The sequence below is a fragment of the Hemibagrus wyckioides genome, linkage group LG05 (genome assembly GCF_019097595.1).
Source record: "Hemibagrus wyckioides isolate EC202008001 linkage group LG05, SWU_Hwy_1.0, whole genome shotgun sequence".
NCBI classification, from domain to species: Eukaryota; Metazoa; Chordata; class Actinopteri; order Siluriformes; family Bagridae; genus Hemibagrus; species Hemibagrus wyckioides.
The window spans coordinates 17,395,750-17,408,666 of record NC_080714.1 but is presented as its reverse complement, the minus strand read 5'-3'; the positions used below and the strand labels follow the sequence as shown (position 1 = coordinate 17,408,666).

General features: G+C 35.9%; 2 protein-coding genes across 2 annotated transcripts; one reads left to right on the top strand and one right to left on the bottom strand.

Annotated features, from left to right (window-relative positions):
- Window positions 1-1,448: 1,448 nt before the first annotated feature.
- Window positions 1,449-5,043, bottom strand: lamtor5 (late endosomal/lysosomal adaptor, MAPK and MTOR activator 5). The gene is made up of 4 exons (XM_058388791.1): window positions 4,889-5,043; window positions 4,678-4,739; window positions 4,252-4,369; window positions 1,449-1,822 (listed from the first exon to the last, which is right to left on the bottom strand). The coding sequence occupies exons 1-4, from the start codon at window positions 4,921-4,923 to the stop codon at window positions 1,762-1,764; spliced, it is 276 nt and encodes a 91-aa protein (XP_058244774.1). The 5' UTR covers window positions 4,924-5,043; the 3' UTR covers window positions 1,449-1,761.
- Window positions 5,044-10,054: 5,011 nt separating this feature from the next.
- Window positions 10,055-12,303, top strand: prok1 (prokineticin 1). Its single transcript, XM_058390608.1, has 3 exons — window positions 10,055-10,283; window positions 11,152-11,277; window positions 11,978-12,303. The coding sequence occupies exons 1-3, from the start codon at window positions 10,212-10,214 to the stop codon at window positions 12,095-12,097; spliced, it is 318 nt and encodes a 105-aa protein (XP_058246591.1). The 5' UTR covers window positions 10,055-10,211; the 3' UTR covers window positions 12,098-12,303.
- The last annotated feature ends 614 nt before the right edge of the window (window positions 12,304-12,917 follow it).

Here is a 12,917-nt window from a genome sequence, read left to right as displayed (position 1 = left end):
TTCCAAACCCATAAAAAGATGAAACAACACTATTTAGAATAATAATACAAGATACTGTGTTTTGTAGACTATAATAAATATCCGGATCTGTAAATGCAGGTAGAGGTGGTAAAATATCAGAGCTGCAGTTGGATTCCACCAATGGCCACATGTAAAGTTTAGTGTCAGTACATCCCTATGATGAAATGTATCTACTGAATATACACATGGTGTGCTCTCTGTAAGGAAAAAACTAGGTTATTCCTACTGCCTTTTTAATACGTTGCGATTTTTGATGTCTTTTAGCTACTGCCGCCTTGTGGATAACCCATCGCATTGCAACCATATGTATGTGTGTTTATAGAGTTTACACAGAATGGTTCAAAAAATAAATAAATTAAATAATAAATAAATAAATAAATTACAATTAAATAAAAAAAAAAGTGTCCAGTTTCAATGAGTCTCATAACAGTACAAATTGTTCTTGTGCAACTTGCAGCTTGACAGCATTACTAAACAACAATCTTTGGTAATAATTCAGCTTACAATGATTGGAGAAAGAAGTGTTGTGCATCTAATTTCAAAAACATCATACCCACAGTGAAGTATGCATGTGGGAGCACAATAATACAGGCTGCTCCTCTGCAAATGGTGGGCATTACACCTCAGTGAAAGAAACACTTTCATTGCTAGTTAATGACATAATGATTCAAGAAGGCTTTGCAAATTTCCTGCCTTGAACACAAATGAAAATGCATGTGTTTGAAGATTTCGAGTCTCTCAGAAGGGCTGTTGTAACCTTGGGGATTTGAATACAATTTGCCATCAGAAAGGCAAAAAATCTTCTATAATGGTGTATTTGCCAGCAACCAGCTTTGCAACAAAAAAGATCTATTGCTGGACATTTCTGGGCTTTGAACATTTATCTCCATCCACTTCATTTTGTAAACATTTTATATATATGTACAAAGTCAAAAGATACGTGTGTAAATATATGCAATGGAAGTACATTAAATAAGCTGTATTGAGACAATACCTATTAAAAATAAAATTGAATATACGGCCCCATGTGAAAAGTATTTAAACTTCAAGGCCAATACTACTGTTCTTGCTATATCCTGAAGACATCAGGGTTTGACAATCAGATCTTAAATCAGAATTTCAGCTTTCATTTCCTGATATTTACATCAAGATCAGTTAAGCAACTTGCTTAACATGGCCTTTTGTTTGAACACACATTTCTCAAGTGAGAGAAATATCAGATTGTACCTGATGTGGGTTTTCTTGTTTTGGAAGAGGCTGTACTAACACTATTTTGCATTTGCAAGATATCCTCAATTTTCATACTTCTCAAGTGTTTAAGATAAAAAAAAAAAGTTAGAAATTTCATTGATAAGAAAAGACTAGGTGCAGTGTTAAAATTTGTTCGATTTTTTTTAGATGACTAAATTAATTACATTTGATAGTACTTTAGGACAAACCATCAAATAACTGTTTATTAAATAATTTATTAACAGCAACATTTTAAGACACCATCAGGAATTTCGTGTTAAACCAGAAAGTACTAAATAATTAGGAAATGTATATATGCAAGCACTATACCAGTTACTTAAAATACTGCAAAACATGTCATTATAAGCAAAGCACAACACATGGCAGTTATCAGATATGCATGAGTCTTTTTGTAAACAAAAGCAGATAAGGTGTAATGTGCATCAGCCATGTTTCTGTACATTAGCAACAACTCAGATCTGGTAAAGATGGAGCATGCATCCAAAGATTTTATGAAACCATCTTGTGCACGGCTACTGTGATTGTCCCGTGTGTCCTCACCAGAACATTCCTGTAGGAAAAAAAACCCCAACACAACAAGTTTTAATAGCACGAAGTGTTAGAGTAGCAATATGCAGATATTTTCTGGTTACTCTATATAATGTGTCTATATTAATGTGCTCTCTCTGCTGTATCCACATGACAGTTTCTTAAACTACAGATGACATTAATATTATTGGAACCTTTGATAACCTTAATATTATTGGAACCTTCGTGACAGTATCAATTTATCTGTATGGAAATAAAGAAGGTTTATCAAATCAAGTCAGTTCAGCAAGCAAAGTAATCTTATGAAATATTGCCGCCAAGAAGAATTACGTTAATATTAATGTATACTGTGGTTTTAAAAAAAGCCAGCGACTCTCATCTGCTTACTGTAGAGAGATCGAATACATTAATATAGAGTAAACAGATGAGATTTGCACATTTAATTCAAAGCTAGTTAGGTTAGACTGCATGGGCCAGTGTTGTCATATCCAAGTCTGTACATGTAGTATAGGTATATCTGCCTACAGTTTCAAAAAATGTATAATGGTTTTTTTGCCCACATCATGGCTACAGATGCATGCAGGTTTATATTTATCTAAGCCTAAAATTATTTTAAAAAATAAATAAAATTGTGGTTTCTAGAAAACATGACATTTGTCAAATTAAAAATGCATGTTTTTAATGAATGACTTTATAGCTTATATATCATTCACATATAACATCAACATTTATGTGTACCTAACCAGGCCTTAGACAAACTGTCTTACTCGCACAATTATATAACAGGGTTGTCCTGTCTTAAGCAGGAAAGGCCAGTGTGGGTGCATTCCTACGAAGCAGAAGCCACAACCGAGTCTACTGAATGCCAAGATCAAATGATTAATCTTAATTGTACTGAAAAAGATAGGTCATGAATAACTTTGAAAGAAAAAAAAAAAGAAAAAAAAAATCCCACGTTACTAGAACTAAGGAGCCCAAACCTGTTCCAGAATTACAATGGCTGTGTACACAAAGAGATGTCTGTAAAGATATGTTTTAATAATTTTGGAGTGGAAGTGGTAGAACTTGAGGTGCCTGCATAGAGCCCTGACTGTAACCCACTGAACACCTTTGGGATGAATTGTAATGTGAACTTTGCACCAGACCTCCTCTCCCAGTATCAGTGCCTTACCTCACTAAGGCTTATGTGACCGAATGAACACAAATCCCCAGTCATGCGCCAAAAATCTAGTGGAAATCCTTCCCAGAAGAATGGAGGTAATTATAAGATCAAAGGGGGACTAAATCTATAATGGAATGTTCAACATGCACACATGTGTGTAATATATAGACACATGTGTGTGATCATGTGGGTTTGGCACAGGGGTTGAACAAAAAAACTGAAACACTGGCCAATATGGTGTTGGAGGTTTCACACCTTTATGTGCACATCCTGGTGGTCAATCCCAAACCATAAGTAAGAGCAGAGTGTGAAGGTTGAATTGGCAGAGCAGTAGCACATCTGTACATGAAATACTGCAATCCACACAACATTAGGGAGAGATATCAGAGCTCAAATGAGAAGAAATTGTTGGTGCGTGTCTCGCTGGTGCATTTGTGACCGGGACAGCAAGTCTTTGTGGTTCATTGAGAACCACAGTATCCTGAGTAATGTCGGCATACCACAGAAAAAGCTGACTGAAAAGGATGTCTGGGCACAAACACAGATTCTAAACATGCATATATATATATATATATATATATATATATATATATATATATATATATATATATATATATATATATATATATATATATATATATATATATAAAAAACAGCTGTCCAATTCAGTGCAGAATCAAAAGTGCACCTTGACTCACCAAAACTGTCAGGAGCTCCACAGGGTCAATATTCATGGTCAGATTGCTATAGCCAAACCTATGGTCACTCATACGAATGCCAAACATCAGTTTCAATGGTGCCTGCAGCGGAAATCTTAGGCTGAGGGAAATGTGAAACATGCATTGTGATGAAACATATATTGTTTACTATCTCTCCCACATCCGGGAATGTTACGCTGCAGGGAAGCCCCAAAGAAGCTTACCGCCCTCACCCAGAATGAAGCAGGGGGGTAGATCAGTGATGGTTTAGACTGCAATATCATACTGTTCCCTAGACCTACTACTTCTGCTAGATCAGCATGACATGTAAACCATTCTGGAGGGCCATGTGCACCCAACGGTTCAAACATTGTACCCTTGTCAGGATGATAATGAACACAGTAAGACTGGTGATAAAGTGGTTTGATGAACATGAAACTGTTGAGCATCTCACAGACATGCACAGTCACCAGATCTAGATGTTATTTAGTCACTTCTGGGGTGTTTTGGTGGAGTGAATCAGTTTCCTCCACCAGCATCACACTGTGTGTGTGTGTGTGTGTGTGTGTGTGTGTAAAACTAGTATCTTACCCTGAATCAGATTCGAGACACACAGTAGGAGAGTCTGTTGGATCTTTAGTTAAAGAGGCAGCCTGTTTAGCCAAAACAGACACAACTCCACCATGCTCATCAGAAAGGGAGCCACGGCCTGCAAAGACACAAAACACGAACTCCTGTAACACTCCATACACCGCTCCACCAGAAACAGACTTTGGGTTTGGATAAATATTTATTATTTAAAACTTTCCATGATGTTACTTTTTTATGTACAATAATTACAAATAGACACCCCTATGAAGTCGAAGAAATGAAGTTGTGTCGCTTGCACACATGCTGGTCAAACAGAATAAACCTCAGTGTATTATTTCCCAGTGCACGTGTACAGTTTAGACTGGGTTTAGGAATGATCAATAATCTTCAGACTAGATACTAGGAAATCAATTTATGAATACTTACATCCAAGATTATGGCCTTGCGCGTCTGTACACAAAACTCCAACAATCGCAGGGTTTTTCATTCTAGCACAAGAAAATGATGTTAAAAACAAAAACAGGAAAACATACAGGCTTCATAAACAAAACAAACCACAGCAACTTCATGAAAACACCAAACGCAATGAAAATAACACTACAATCAAATAAAACGAGTAACAGAAAGCCACGCTTACGTATCGTCGAGGTGTTGCTCTAGTGTAGCCTCCATGAAAACAAGTACAATAATGCTTTATTTAAAGGCAAAAATAAGGAAAGTTGCATAAATAAGCTAAAGGCTATATGCACGTAAGTCACTTCCGGGAAAAAGAATCACCTGATTCTGAATCACATGATTCCTTTAAAGCGGACACAGAGTAAAGCGCCATCTGGCGAAATTATGGCGTAAATATTGCCTTAAATAGGTTTTTCTAAAACACTAGTGCTTGGATGTTCAAAATGAGTATTGAGAGCTATGTTGAGAGACGTCTGTCATCTAAACATCCTCAGAAGTGTTACATATTTAGAGCTAACAATTGGTCATACATGGTTGCATACTGCACATTATACATTATTGGTCACATACATAACCATATGCCATGAAGAAGCTCCTCTTTGTTTCCTCTGTGTTTGTCGTCAAGGAGTGGAAACACTTTCCCGGCTGCAAGAGAGAGAGAAGACTTCACCGTTCAGATGGCTGAGGTCCTTCACTAGGTCCAGCACTGCTTGCTGGGGATAGACTGCAGGTCAGGGAGCTCATAGAGGATGCTGTGCTGAGCTGATCGTACCACAGTATGCCTATCCTACTCTGTGCTGTTCCCAAACTGGGCTGCGATGCTTTACATCATGGTGCTCTCAAAAGTGCAGGGGTAAAAATTCAAAAGTTAGCACATTTGAGTGCAGTTTAAAATCCATTTAACATCTCAGGTGGTGAAGACACTGACGCCGTGGTGTTAATGTCACAGGACAAACGTTTGGAGAAACCAGTGACAACATTTCTTTTAAATGTTGCCCAGGTTACCCCTACATACATCCAGCCATGCCAGTAAAAACATTATGTTCACATATGTTTTTTTCCGAAAGGACCCTAGAATTGAACAGATTGAGCACATGAAGGCTCAAGGGCGCAACGGTAAAAGTACTCCAAATCAAATTCATAACCTTCCAATAAGTTGGCCAGAGCACCAAGCGCTGAGCTGCTACTATTTAAAAAGACTAAACTCACATTTATTCACTATTGTCAGTGTGATCACTGGGGAACTGATGACTGAATGTGGATAGTCTATCAGATGACACCTGGTCACTGACTATAGCACCATGAAAAGATCAGTTCTTCTCAACATGCACTCTTAAAAGGGTATACGTTCTTATCAGAAATCTCTGCTGCTTTTTTTCTGTTCAGTGTCAAAACCATGGCCAAACGCCTTTGTGTTTGTGTTTTATGAATGGACTCTGTTAGGGACACAAAAGACAGGAATACCTTCCATTTTTGACAGCCTGCTGGACCTCCTTATCAAATGACTTTCTGTATATATATATATATATATATATATATATATATATATATATATATATATATATATATATATATATATATATATATATTATATTAAAAAGATGGCGGTTATGGTTTCATTTTACTTTTTGTCTTATATCTATTTTTCAAATATTTTCACAATGATTTCTGCTTGACAACATTCACACATATTCAATGCAGAGCACAGTATTAAACTTATCCTCATTCAGTGAGGATGTCAAACTCCTATTTTACATTTCCTTCCCTTTCTCACAAATTAACAGTCGAGGAAACCTGCTCCTTCGTATGACTCGTATAACCAGCAGCTGTGATGTGAGCTGGAGAGTCATTTCGAGTGCAGGAGAGCTGTTAACATCTGCTCAGAAAATTAATTGGTAATACTGGCTTCAAGCGTCTCAGCCATGACATACTGCTCATCGTCCCCAGTTTGTATCTATCATGAGATATGAGAACATTAGCTGGTGGGTGGGAACTGTCAGTGTCTTAAAAAGTCTATTAATTTGTAATATTAATACAGTAGTCTATTAATATATTAATATTAATAAGAATACTAGGTTAACAATAAAGGATTATTCTAAGTATATAAGTATATTAATATAGTAATTGATAATGTCTTTTTTCCATGTTTATTGAACAAAATAGATTTTGATTAGTTTACTTTATAGAACTGACACTGTGGGCACTAAGGGCAGCAATGTAAAGAAAGCCATGTGAGGATAGGGCAGTTCCCTGTGAATGAAAATAAGTGTGTGAGAATCATGGTTTATATGAAAGCAGCTTTTTCTGAAGGTGCAGTTTTTGAGTAAGATCGGAGACATTGATAACTGTAATGCACATGTAATAATTATTGATGGTCTGAATACAATGTAAACATAACATTTCTAATGTGTGTGTGTGTGTGTTTTTTTGTTTTTTTTTTGTTTGTTTTTTTAATTTTTGTAATGTTGTTGTATGTCACAAATAATAGTCTAGCATTGCCAGTGTGGGTCGACGTGGAGTTGGTCATGGGATGCTGGAAGAAAGGATATAAGGGCTAACACTTTATGCTGAGATTAGAATTGCATTAAATTTGCATTTTAACATTTCTTTGCATTTCCTAACTAGCATCAGTGTAGATTCTATCACCACAAGTTCTGTGGTGATAGAACACCACACTGTGCAGTACTTATATATAAAACTAACATAACCCAATTCACAATATGAACTTCTTTTAAACAAGTTTCTATTACTCACAATGGTACTGTACTTTGGTTTACAGCTCACTGTCTCGCCCCATTTTGATTTTTTGCTCTCTTCTGCAGGATAAGGGCCAGACTGCTGTGCTGACCAGGCAAAATGGTGCAATGTAATTATGTGGCCTGTAGATCAGAGGCATACATCTTCCTAACTGCAGCTCAGTGATGCCATGCTGACTAACCTATGGCACTTTCAGACTCCTTCTGGCCCTAAATCAGTATCTAACAGACGCAAACAACCTTCAGGGCTGTCATACCTCACACATTTCGCTCTCACAGCGGATAGGCCTAATTTATCCAGCTCTCAAATTCAAAACGGCAATAAAATGAAAATGTGGTCCTCATGAGTAGCAGCATTCTGCTCCACCCCAGAGCATTTAAAGTTGCTTTACTTCGATTCTGAATTTATTCGTGTTGTTTTGAAGAAGGATGTTTAAGAAAACACTGACTAGTGTAACCTCACAGATGTTGATTGCTACAACTCACCATGTGGTGAAGGAGTTCCCTCATCATCCAGGAAGAATCTCATATTGAACCTTTAACACTGAATCCTTCAGATGAATTTATACCCAGTATGATCTCTTGCCATGCTGTATAAACCACGGCACAACTACTCATATCATACAACAAAATGCTCTTTTATTATTTTAAAGGATTGAACTGTATACAGCTGGGTAAATAGAGCAGTGCATAATTAACATTTTAGGGAGGAGCGATATTTTCTTCCTTTCGACATCTGAAAATTAGTGGATTATTTTTGTGTCCTTTATTTTAGCCACTATTTTATGGGGGAAATAAACCCTCTTTGAGTTTAAGTTCAGATCGAGTTTAGTAAAGTACTGAAATTAACCGTGTAGTGTTTGTGAAGTCATCAGTAGATGAGATTGGATCAGTGCAAGTAGGTTGAGGAAAATGGCGTCTCAATGTTTTAGCTGTTGCTTCACATATCAGAAAACTGTGCACCGCCAAGCTATTATGATTTTAATATTACTATTTAATATTTTAATATTAATACTTTAACCTTCAACTGCTGAGTTGTATCCTTCTAATTTGCTTTAGATGAAAATGTCAAGCAAATGAAATTGATTATAAATTATTTCAAATACTGGCTACTACATTACATGTCAGTAATATTATTTTAAAAAAAGAACGGTAATTAAAAGTTACATACACAACAGTCCATGTAACTACCTATAAACACATTACAGTACTTTATTGTAATGCTTCGCAATATTTTACAATTAGTTACTGTATATTTCCTGTGCTTTACAGACATCTCTGCTGCTAGTGTCTTACTGTAAATTTTATGGTGCATTGGACCAGTCGACAGAAATAGAGCAACGGTGAGACTGACTTCATTGTTTCTGTCTCTTTGATGGCTGACGTAGTATTACAAATAAACCATGTTTCCCATTAAGCATTGTGCTGTTAATCTATACAGCAAAGGTCACAGGAAATCATATTGCAATCATACAGTATAGTGAAAGATGACCTGAATCAATTCAGTGTCAGAATTCAAAGTGCACAGTCTGACCTAAGTGCAACCCCTCTAAATGGCTCATCATTTGCCATAATTGGCTGAGAAAGGGATTGAAACATGAAATGTGGCAGCCGCTACACTTCAAGACAATGAACCCTGTGGCTGAATATAACACTGATTTAAAAAGATGATGCGTAGACAGGGGTTTCTCATTGATAGTCTGAATTTAATTCTATTTGACTGTACAGAATGCATACACGTCTTCACTGAAAAAGTGCCAGTGGTTAAAAAAGTGTCTGGACGTATGTGGTCCTATACCCTGATGAGAATTCTTCAATGTGCAAATTTAGAATGCCAGTGAATGACAGGATGAATCATATCACTGTGTCACTGTAGGCTAAATGTTCCCAAAAGCACTGACAAGTGATTAATTTGTTGTGATCGACCTGCAAGCTGAATCCTTTATTGGAAATGGAAATAAAAGTTCCACCCACTCTGGCTAACTCTACTTGATGACTCATCTTCAGAAATTTTATTTTTTAAAAAATAACAAAAGACCCAAATATTAAGCCCATGGTGGTCTCTCAGACATGTGTAATGAAGGGTTTAATGCTCAGATAATATAAAGGGACATTAAATTCATTTACCTCTGGCTGCAGCATCGTAGTCTTGTATTGTAGGGTAACTGTTTTAACAGGAAAATCCACTATTTATTTATTGAGTTGAAACGCTGACAATCAGGAGAAAAAAGATTTTTTTCTGAAAATGTTTTGTTTCTTTATTTAACTAAACACAATGAATCAGCTCTTAATATACGAGTTAACACAGATTATTCTAAGACTTCATGGTTAATGTTGCTGATGTCAGGAGCAACCACAAAAAAAAGTACAAGTACTGCAAAAAATAAAAGTATTGTATTATGTCAAAGGATCATTCGCCACTAAAAGGCATTGCCATCAACCTGTCCAGCGTCATACAGAGCAAGATGACGAGGATCATACGGAGGTAGGGGAGGGGGCTGCACCGGGGTGAACGGAGATAAAGAGAGGGAGAAAACACTGAATCTCAGTATAGAACTTATTGGAGCACCTATGAGCTAAGAAGAGGAAAAGGAAGTAGGCAAAGAAAACAGAGCTAAGGCAGGACCCTCAGCATCTCCAAACTGACACAAAGCTTTGTGAACCTTGGTTGAGTTCAGGGAGGAATAGATAGAACTGTAGGGTGTAAAAGCGCTGAAGTGTCCGCTGTAAAGCTCTGCTGTTGCTGCTATGAGCCTGTTCATCTTATTCTCAGTACTGCTTGCATCTCTGAGTGGCAGCAGATGTGCTGTGATCACTGGGGTAAGAACTAGCTTTTTATCTACTTATTAAGAGCGCATAAGTCTCTTTATAATATGCAGTACCTTTTTTTAGATTCTAGATTTGATTTTTTGATCATTACCTAATTTACACGATGTGTTACTGAAGCAAATTTGGGGAACTATTTTAAATTAAATGAATTCAATTAATGTCATAAAAAAAGGTTGATTAAAATACATTTAACCATAATAAAGCACTTAACTGTAAAAAAAAAAAAAAAAAAAAAAATGTAAATAATTAAACTGTATTTTATAAGTAGGTTATTACTCATTTTTAAAAAATCATTGATTTGAATTATCAGTTAAATTTAATTGATGCAATTCGGAAACATTCATGGAATTCTAACGGCATAAAAAAAGAAAATCTGCATAGAAATTGATCTGTGTTAGTGTGACATCTCATGAAAAAGACTAACATATTAAATCCTTATTTTTATCATGAGCAAAAGATAAATTGTGGAATGATGGATAAAAAATAGAGATTTTTTAAAAATTATTTATTTTATTATATTCTATTGTGTCTATTTTTATTATTTGTGAGTACACGTTTAGCTGGTTCTGTTTGTTGGCACATTGTGGGACGTGTAACTACGGAAAAATAGTTCACTACATTGCATTTATTTAAATGTAAATAAAGAAGCTTCAACCTTGAAATTCATGACAGAACCAATTTTGAATCAATGAATTGTGTTCTACTGGATTAGCTGCACAACCATTACAACCCATAAGCAAATATTAGTAGAAAAAATATTATATTTTGTATTTATATGCTAGTATTAAGTATATAATTGATGTGCATGAGTGTAAATATGAGCATATGCTTGTAGTGTATCTGTCTGTGTGTATGACAGGCGTGTGATAGGGACGTCCAGTGCGGCATCGGGATGTGCTGTGCGGTCAGCCTGTGGCTGAGGGGCCTACGAATGTGCACACCACAGGGGTTTGAGGGAGACGAGTGTCATCCGTTCAGCCACAAGGTGCATATTATTTAACACTGGTACATCCATATGACAAGTCTCCATCTAAAGGCAATAATATAAAAGAATATGTTTGTGAAACCTGTCAGCATATATCCTATAGTAAGGAAGATATAAGATATTTCAATTGGGAGCTGTGTCAGAGTAAAGGATTATAGTAATAACATAAAAGATAAGATGAATATGATATGCCAAACAAAACATCCTCACTTTCAGCCATCTGTTTTGTTAGTTATTGGATAGCCACATGCAGGGCTTGCTCAAAGGGCATCTGTAGTGCAGTTACTGACAAAAATAGCTGATACTGATCATGGGTGCTGTGAGAGAGATCTGAGTTATACATCACTCACTGCATCCGCCACATTGATCAAGAGGTAGTGGAGCTGTGCAGCCAAGGTGGGACTCAGAGGCACAGCGAATAAAGAAACGAAGATAAAGATCAATGTGTTGTATTTAGAAGTACAGCGCTTACAGTTCTTTTCCATTTCAGGGATATTTTTGACCAGCATGCATTGTTAATCTATAGGGCACTGAATTAAAACATTATATTTAAATAAGAGAAATGTCAGTGCTGTTCTGTAATATTCACTACATTCTTGCAGCTACAAAATGACAGAATATCTTGACTGGATTCAATTGAATCGATTCAATTCATGCTTAGGAAACAACATTAACAATATCTACATATCTCTCTTCACAGGTACCGTTCCCTGGAAAGAGACAGCATCACACCTGCCCCTGTCTGCCACAATTAGTGTGCACCAGATTTATTGACAGCAGATATCGTTGTACCAAAGATTTCAAAAGTATAGACTTTTAAAAGCACAGAGCAGAGACAGGGAGAAAACCGAGGACTGCAAGCTAGGAGAAATGAGTACTTGACAGAAAAAAATTATAAACTGGAAGTGCCACGGTCTCTGTTGTTTTGTTTGTCACGTTAATGCACTTTACACAATACACTCTTATCATTTTTCCAAAATAGCTGTGGAAACCCTTGAGTGGTTCAGAAATACAATGTCATACAATGTCTTGTTTACACTGGCATATAATAAGCCATGTGCAGTGAAACACAGTCTGAGTACAACAAACAGCATCCAGAGCACATTTTCAAATAAATGTACTGCCCCACTAAAAGTGTGCTCTATATTTTTGAATGCTTTCTAAATGAAATATAGCATGTGATGAGAAATGAACAATTGATATTTGACAACTCTTGTGCTTTTCTGAGTTGATCATTCATTTTTTTATCCAAGTGGTTTAGAAGAGTATAGTAAACTAATATTACTTAAGGGTGGAAATATAATAATAATAATAATAATAATAATAATAATAATAATAATAATAATAATAATAATAATAATAATAATAATAATATTTGTATCCGGTGAAAACACTAAATTACATCAAAAGTAAATTGAGACCTTGGAATTATAAGGTTCTGTCTTTTTTCAGTTCAACAGTAAATAAGTTAAAAACAGTTACAACAGGAGAGTTGTAAATGCTGGAACCCCATAGTGCTATAAATAATATAATCAAGTCAAAGAAGATGATAATAATAGTAATACACAACAGTACCAATATTAATAGAGCTTTACACATATCCAGTGACAGCACAGTAGGGAAAAAACACACATATAAAT